Genomic DNA, 9,203 nt, shown 5'->3' with positions numbered 1-9,203 from the left:
CATCGGTTTCTAACTGGCAGTTGGATGAGAACCTGAAAGCATGTCTAATTCAAGCTGGTAACAAGAAAATGATGATTGAATACTTTGAAATAATGGTGCACCCTGTATTCAGAATTGTGCTTTTTAAGCTAAAAAGCATTTTTTTTTGATGAGAAGGATATTTCAGTAATATAGAAGTGACTGGATTTTTAAAGATTCAATAATTTATAAGCACCAATACTCATTATTTCCAATCAGTTTATTTCAATATGTACACTTCAGATCTGAACTAACTCCAAGAAGTTCTACAAATAACAAAGGCAAGTCCAGCTCTATTAATCTGAGGGAATTCAGCTGTCAGTGGTTGTATTATAGCTTGTCTGAAAATTAAAATATATGTTGGTCAGTTAACTCCATGTTTACACTGTTCGTTATAAACCAGTAGCTGTGACTAGTGAGAAGAACAATTTCTGACAAGGCCTCTGGAGATTATTTTTATTCATTATCTTGATTGCCACACTACAGTGGAAGTTGTACTTGTGATTGGGCATTCAGGAGATCCCGCAGGAAATACCCTCTCTGAACTCTTACAGGTTTTACTCATTTCACGGGGGTATTGTTTCCAGTGTCAATTAGGTGAGCATCACTCATTAACTAGAACATGCCTTGTTGCTCTGGTGGACATAGCACAGAGCATCACACAGGTTTTGGTACCATCCTTGAAGCAGAGGTAATTACTGTTAAAAGATAGATTTTTTTTTTCTTTTCCCTCCTTTGCTCCAAATACCAACATGAACTTTATCTGTAAAGGTTGCAGTCGGTTGTGACAGTGTGGTTTGTGTGTTGGAGTACGGATAATTACTATCAGCTTTCAAATTTTGGATGCTTTTCTTTACCAAACCGCTTAGATTTCAAGAGGTCACCATATTTATTGCATTGACACCACACCCTTGTCCCTTCTAGTAATGTAATAAATGAATCTGCTTAATTATTTTATGATGCTATGGTTGATTGTATTAAAGTGATCTTGAGACAGTAATTCAAACAAATACTGACTCTTTTGGTGCAAAGGTAATTTCCAGTGTCTAGAGAAACTTCTCAGAGCCAGCAGTTTGTGGGCAAGAATGAGGAGTTCCAAGAGCCTGAGGGAGGAACTAAGAAAAATAAATTAGTCATGAAGTCAGAAAACAAAGTCTATGACCTTTCTAAAGCCAATGTTACAGTCAAAGATGAGATAGAGACCCGTAACACGAAGCTACCTAGTGCCTTGCCAGCACATCTGCTCTGGGGAATGTTTTTCATTTTGATCAGAAGCAGCTAACTTGGACTTGGTAACATCTACTGACTCTCACACCAGGGAAGGTAAATCAGGACTCCGACTTGTATTTGCATACAAAATGCCAGATTCTTATCTTGGTTTTGCAATGTACACATTGCCAAGCTCTTCTACAACTGCCTGTAGCCTGTGGTTTCGAGCAGAATGATAGATGTTTTCCAAATCTGAAATCACAGTTTGACCTTTAAGTTTCATGTGTGTTGTGTGCTTTCGTTATTCTTTTTTCCTTGTGACACTCGACAAAGATTTCAGAAAAAAAGTCCCTCTCTGAGGAAATGAGGAAATGCCTTGTAAGGACTGGAAAGGAAGACTGGGAGCCCAGGATTTTGCCTGGTGACTTTCTATGTGACCGTAGTTTATCCACCAGAGGAACAGATGTAATGTTATTCCTGTGGGATTAAGATGAAGCTTTGGGAATGTTAGAAATGTTAGTTTGGGGTCTTCAAAAGCATAAAGGAGGTGATGAAAATCGAAGAGGATAGTGGTGTTTGAAGTGGGAGCACAGAAAAATAAAGTGAGAAGGGAGGGCTTTTGGGAGGGTCAGATTACAAAAGTTTGTGCTCAGTATCCACCATGACATTTCTGGTTCCTACTCTGTAATTCAAAACAGCCGTCCCTTACAGAAATAGACAATCACTGGATGTCCACCAGGCACCGAGGCTTTGCTGAGGATAATTATGATCTGATGAATGAGCTGCATCTCGGGCTGGGCTCAAACAATGGCTTGCCAGGAGCTCTGCCATCCCACGGGGCAGGCGCTGATGCTCTCCAGCTCCTCTGCTATCGCTCTGGCAGAAATCACACATGGTCCCTGCTCTGCCCGAGAGCACGTAGCCTTCAGTAGTTTCTGCAACAGTGGTTACATAAGGATGTTGGGTGATCAAGGAGCAGTCTAATTGGATTGGATGGATCAGCAGTTTGTGGTGGCTGGAAAGCCAGATGCATCTTGTATTGTGCCCTCTCGAAGTGATTAGGTGTGCCCTCCAATGGCCGCTGTTGCTGGCTCAGATCCGTTTGAGGTTGATGGTAGCCAGAGGTTGAAACTGTGAGATGTCCATGAGGGGTGTGTGCTCAGGGAGCCCGAGGAAGCGGTGCTTACCCAACCGTACGGCGCAGTGCACGGAGCTGCAGAGGATGCGCCTCGGGATGAACTCGGCCGCGATGATTTATGGGTCAGCGGGATGGAGGCATGTTGTGATGAAGGGGACTGTCTTTTGCATAGCAGATACTAACAAACTTTGCAAGGCTGGGAACTCCTTCAAACTGCATGAATGAGTTTGCCGATGACTTGCCAAAATATGCTGATTATTCTTTCTCTTATTGCTCGTTGGTTCAATTAGAGATTCAGGGAACCACCTGACTTTCCCGATACGTCCTGCCAACCATATCAGCAGGTAACCTGCCCTGCACCAAGACTAGCAAAACTGCAGGCTGTTTATTACTGTTTGTGTTACAGCAGTTTTCAAAACTCCCTTTTAGGATTGGGCCTCGCTTTGCTCAATAATAAAAACTTTGCAGTGCTGCTTTTACAAAGCATGATGCCTCTCACAGGTGCTTAGCTTGTCTCTAGCTGGATTTTTTTTGATGTATTCTATGTGTTTACTCTGCTGACTTCAAACTTGCTTAGGGCAGAATAATTATAAAATAAGGAGAGAGGGATAGAAGAAAAAAATGAAGTCTTTGTTTTTCTTATGTAGCACCAATCTGTGCCAGCCTGATTTCTAAACAGAAACTTTAAATAGAAATGCATGTTTTGCTTTGATTGAAATATCCCAGAAAAATAAACCAAAGTTATCCCAAAATAGTTTCTGAACTACAATAGCTTGATGAAAGTCTCTTTACAGTATTTCACCATGCTTTGAATTCCTTGAGATTTACCCAGCCTTCTTCATTACCCTCTATAAATGCTGAATCGCTGTAGGACATCTGACAAGATTTAATGCAAAATCTTCACTGTCTTTGGTTCAGGAACTGTGATTTTGGGATGGTCTTTGTGCACTCTTTTCCTACACAGCAACACAGTTTTAGACTTCCACTTTGAATTTTTTTTTTCTTGTGTTGATATGAACCAGGATGTCCTACTGAAGTACATGGAAATGCAGTGCTGTAAAAGTACTATGGAGTCATTCTCACACCTGTGTGTATTTGTTACACAAACATCTGAACGTATAAATCCCTTGTCTGATTATCTGTGCTTTGAAACAAACATTTGAGCACCTAATTCAGCAGTTGTGTTGCATGAGAGCCTGGAGCTTTCTGATTCTGCAGGTTGTTTGATCATTTTGTGCCTTGTACAATGTGCTGCATTAGCTTAACACTGCTTGCCTGGTGAAATGACAGGTGGAAATTTGGAGAATCTGATCTGGGGATTGTGGAGGCCCTTTGGGTGTGTGCACTTCTCAACGTTTGAGAGCACAACATTCAGTCGTTTGGGTCTCATATCTTTAATAACTTCCTGAAACGAATAGAAGCAATTTAGTCCATGCTGAAAAAAAGAGAGAAGCATTTATTTCAGCATATTCTCTTTGTGCAGTGAGACACTACTGGTAAAGCCCCAGTTTAGCTTAGAGAAAGGCTCAGAGGGTTCAGTTCAGCTGCTGTGTGAAGAGGGGTTGGATTCATCCTTATTAATGAAACCAAGACCCAGAGCTTTGAATTGACCCACTGTCTTGCAGAGAATCCAGGATCCCAAGAGAACCAAGCAGCTTTTAACAGTGCTTGTGCTTTTCTGTTCATTCACAGTTTGTTTGTTAGATGTCATTTGCATGAACAGTCAAACAGTGTTTCAGTTCTGTTCCATCAGTGTTCTCAAGCCAAGTTTCCTTTTGGCACACAACAGCGATATGGTTGTTCTGTTACTCAACTATTGTTAAAAGAGGCTTAGGTTAAATTCTGGAAGTTAATGAGAGAGCGGTGTGCAGCAATTTGGATTATGCTTTATGAACTAATTAAATACTTATTTACATGCTTTGTTTACTGTCCTCTATACACAGGAGTTTTTGTTCAGTACTCATTCCATGTATAGGTAATTTACAGCTTATTTCAGCCTTGTATTCTTGATGAGCATGCTCTCTTCCCACTGCACAAAGAGTGAGACAAAGTAATATCCCTGCCTCCCTTGGCAACATGCAAGGGTCTTTTTCCTGGGAGAAAGAATTTTTGTAAAGCAAAATGTGTGTTTATATCTTCCCTCTTTACAATCTGTGGTCGGTAATGGTCCGATGTAAAAGATAGATGTAAAAGTAGATGTAAAAGATATTTTAAAATACAGGAATATAAAGTTAGTCTTCTAAAGTCTTTCTTTAGACATGTAAATAAATTACTTAATTTCCAAAGTTATTGTTTAAAAAGCGGATCTGAACAGATCAGGTAGTTCTACACCGCAACGAAAACAGCGGCCCCTGAAGCCAGTCAGAGCCACAGGCTCCTCACCCACCATCCTCCAGCCAAGGATCTGCTCATCGACCGGTACTGAGCCTGGATCCCGGGCATCCCACAGCGTGTTCCCCAGGTGCCTGGGGAGATGCCCCGCAGGGTGTGAGTCTGCTGCTGGAGCCGTGGCTCAGCCACCCCATCCATACCCATCAGCACAGGATGCTCAGGACTTTTGAAAACTTCCACCAGGCATAAGATCAGGCTCTTATATCCAAACATACTGATAAAATGAATTAAAATTCACTTTAAAATGTCAATAGGGGTTGCTTAGCAAGACCTGCACTGATGGATTTAGTTTTAATGATTTTTACAGAGATAAAAGATGGGCCATTAAAACTGGGGCTGATTGAAGGAACAGGACATTATTTACTGTGTTCCTAATGAAAGGTTTTCTAAAAGTTACTTATTAGCTTGTAGTAATGAATCCATTTTGTAGGAATAAATTAAATTTAGGTCCAGCCAGCAAAGCAGTCCAGATTGGTGCAACCTTTACCAAGGGAAGGATGTTTTAGGAAAGACACTTGCCTTGCAGGGAATCTCATCTGCCTCTTCTAATTTGTAAAGCAAAACTCCTGCCATTTGGCCAGGTCTTATGCAGTCTTCATCATCAAATACCTAAATCATCCTCTTTAACAGTTAATATTTGCCTAGCTTGCTTGTAGCAGTGTTTCCTAAGTGATCATTATACATCCACATTTCATTCTCCACTCCAAATATTTACAGTTTTCTTTGCAGTGTTCCTAGGGTGACATCCCATTTGCGTGTTCAGTTATGTAGCTCTAGTATATTAAAAAAAAAAAAAGACAGTTTTTAGTTTGCTGGCATTTTGTAGCTTTTGTTCTCCTTGCAAAGTTTAACATTGATTAGTTTTGACACACAATAAAGCCAGCCCATGTGGCCGACCATGCTTTTTGCGGGAGGTATGTGCTTTTGTCAGGGTGTGATGTGATGGGTCCCAGATGGAAGAGTTACAGGGTGCAGCTGAGCTGATCCAGCAAATGGCTCTCAGGAGAGAGAGATCCTGTCCCTTTCCCCATGCATGGTCTTGCCCAGAGACCTATTCTGTTTTTTTCTTGGATTACTGTGCTCTGGGCTCCAGAACTGGAATGAGGTAGGGAGGAGCTGGGAATCTTCCTTCTTAGTATGTGTAGGTGCACTATGATATGTGTAAGTCCATTGAGCCTGGCACTTAAATCCCTGTTAATATGAAGTCTCTGATGATGTGTTGATTTAAAATTATTTCCTGAATTATGGCCTGTTGGGAGGCTACAACAGAGTTTAGAGGAGAAAACATTCCCTCTTGCATTGATGGAATTTTCCCTGGTTTGTATATCATCACAAAGTGATCTTTGGCTTAATGACAGTGCACAACAGGTACTGCTGTGTCATTGCTTTCCTAGTTACTTGTTGCCAGCACAGTGCTAAAAGTGGTGAACTCTTTTGCAGGTTAATGAGATTTATCATGATGAGTCCTTGGGTGCTCACATTAACGTTGTCTTGGTGAGGATAATCCTGCTGAGCTACGGCAAGGTAAGTAAAGGTTAATTTAAATGGCGTATATCAATATCTCTGAACTTCGTTCTTTTATGAACAATGTAGTTGCTGGTGACATGTATCGGTTTTGTATTTTAATTCATACATTGTCCTTACCGGTCTATGAATATAAAGGACATCTATGTTTATATGTATTTGTTTATCATTTGAACTTCACATTTCAAATAATTTCAGTTTCTTCTGGGTTTTCACTCTGTGTTTTTAGCACATGTCACTTCTTTGCTGTCCTTACTTTGTAACTATTTCATAATCGTTATGCATGTCCATCTTTAGCTCTATAGATCTGCACCCGTAGTCTGAACTCTGATAACTTCTGTTAATTTTTCTGATGGCAGACAATAGCTATGGTAGACCTCATTTCACCTTAACAATCTATCTTCTTGTGAAGAATAAAGCATTGTCCATTGACAATTTGAAAGTTATCGATTTCATATTAATATTCTTTAGAGAGGAGAGTGGAGTGGGGCATGGAAACCTTCACTTCTTGGTGGGTCTTTGGCCACATCACAAAAATAGCCATTGCGGGTAGCACTCTGTAATCTGCTTGTGGATAGTCTGCTTCTAGATTCTGGATCTGTAATCTGCAGTGGACGATGTTTTAATTCCCGAGTTATCCTGCTGGTTTCAGCAGGGCAGAAAATGGAATAATTCTAGTATCACAAGCTTGCCCTAAATAACCATCAAGATATTTTTTCTTGCGTTTCTGTATCTGATTCCACCTGATGGTGTGGGGGCCTGCATGCCCTGGCTGTGTAAGAATACATTTTTAATTTCATCTTTTTAAAGCTCCTATCAGACGACTAGTATCAGGGAGTAGAAGGTGAGGAGGTTTCTCTTCGGAGGGTTGGGATGATTTAGCAGTGGAAAAGCAGAGAGGAAAGGTGCATAGTTCTTACTTTCTGAACCTGTTCTGAGGAATTAGAACAAAGCCTTCAATATTTTGCTGTCCCACTAAAACACACCAGCACTAACAGTTTTTAAGAATATATATTCAAAGTACATAATAAAAGGAAGGACATGTACAGGTTGAGGCAGTGCATGAATGACGTAGCCTGGTTGGCTTCACAATATGAAAATATTATCCCAGTCTTGTTTGAGTAAACATTTCTTTTGAAAGCCTGTAGCTGATATCTTTAGATTCATTTGCTTCCTTGTAGGCAATTTATATATATTATCAAGGGTGCCATTTAAATAATCATAATAATTACATTATGGTTCTGTAATTGATGAAGTATGTACCATCAACGTCAAGTTTATGACAGCACTCTGAGCTCTTGCCAATTCTCCAACCCTGAACAGCCTTTTACTGTATTGTGGTTTTTTGAAAGAGGATTATATTATTTTATACAATATGTCATATGTTGATAAGAATAATATGGACAATACTTGAGTTGCATAGCAACCAGCTTTCCTTGCTTGAAGGTATTTCATTCCCTGAAATGTCCTTATTTTTTAATATTTTCAAACACAGGCAACTGTGCATTCAAAAGTTTCAATAATTTCCGTAATTTCATTAATTGCCCTGGTAACATGAGAAAATGGAAGATGTTCCTTGGTGATCACATGTTGAAATTACTTCAGGGGCAAATTCGAAAGATCTGACGCTGTTTTATTGAATTAGTACTTTGTGTAATTACCTCTGGGCTTAGACTGAGGGTATGGCAGGTGGAGGAGCCCAAGGGTAGGATGCTGGTGGGCGGTGTGTTTGAGGAGAGGGCAGTGTGTGGCTGCGCTGTGTCTGGGGTAGGTGTGCTGAAGCTATCAGCCCTTTCCGGACTCCCCACTTTTCTCTTAGTACTTCAAACAAATGACCAACACTGTCTGACATACCAGACGGGCTGATGTGAAGGCTTTGACCATGCCTGGCTGCTGCCCGCTCATTTGCCAGTTCCCTCAATAGGACAGAGAAATGCATCCTGCAAAGGCTGCTCTGTATCTGCGGTGGTTTCTGAACCTTCCATGTGTTTCTCTGCATTTTCCTTACATTGACTCCCAAAGTTACAGGCTTTTTTGATGTGATGGGATACTGCAAATAAGTAAACAGGGCGTGTGTGGTGTATTTTTCTTCAAATGGGAAAAAGATGAGCTAGATCGCTTCTGCCTGTTTGACTTCAGTAGTAGGAAGATTGGTTCCAAATTTTGGAAGCTGCGGATACATTTCAGATGAATATAATTCAACATTTGGGCAAATGATTCCATTTAGACCTATTTTGGTTGTAACAGCTCTGTAATCCAGCGAGCTCTAGAGTGCCCAGGGAATAAGCGAAGCAACAACTATCACCAAGTGCAGAGGAGGTGGCAAGAGATGAGCTGAGAATGGATTTTAAAACCCTGACTGGTTATTATAAAATTTGTTTGGAAACATTTAAATCCTGAGCACTGCATAAAATCCTCTCATCACCTCTTTGAGGTGGATGAATAAAGGTTATTATTCCCATTTTACAGCTAAAAAAACAAAGACGTTAAGGGTTATTTTCCAAGGCCACACGGAAGGCCACTGGCAGGCTGGGGATAAAACCTCATAAATTCCTGGCTCCAGCCCCACACTCTGTCCATCGACAATGGTGACTTTGTGTGCAGATGAACTGCCCATGCTCAGCGGCAGAGAAAAGCACACACGTTAGCTGGGATGGGTGTGATTAAGACAGTTATTAAGAAAAAAAAAAAAAAACTTTTTCAGGACCTGCAAGGGTTTCAATAAATGCAGCCACCTGAGGATTTATGAGGGTTATTTCTTGGCTCAGGCATCTTTACTCCCCTCTCAATAGGTGTTCATACACATTGATGAGATCCCCCCGAGCATCCTCTTCTCCAGCCTCTGCTTGTATTAGGTCACTATTGTGAGATTAGTATCTTTAGTTTTCCACTGATGTTGGTAGATGTAGAAGACCTGAAAGTA

General features: G+C 40.7%; 1 protein-coding gene across 1 annotated transcript in view; it reads left to right on the top strand.

Moving 5' to 3' along the window:
• Positions 1-9,203, top strand: part of LOC104468068 (A disintegrin and metalloproteinase with thrombospondin motifs 2-like) — a gene marked incomplete at its 3' end in the record, with an annotated part of 78,108 nt that overhangs the window by 60,983 nt on the left and 7,922 nt on the right. Inside the window, exon 3 of the mRNA XM_010082073.1 lies at positions 6,197-6,280. Coding sequence (XP_010080375.1) covers positions 6,197-6,280 — 84 coding nt within the window. The remainder of the gene's footprint in view (positions 1-6,196; positions 6,281-9,203) is intronic.

Source organism: Pterocles gutturalis, unplaced genomic scaffold (genome assembly GCF_000699245.1).
Source record: "Pterocles gutturalis isolate BGI_N339 unplaced genomic scaffold, ASM69924v1 scaffold12794, whole genome shotgun sequence".
Classification (NCBI taxonomy): Eukaryota; Metazoa; Chordata; class Aves; order Pterocliformes; family Pteroclidae; genus Pterocles; species Pterocles gutturalis.
Note: the sequence above shows the minus strand (reverse complement) of the source record. Positions and strands in the feature narration are given on the sequence as shown.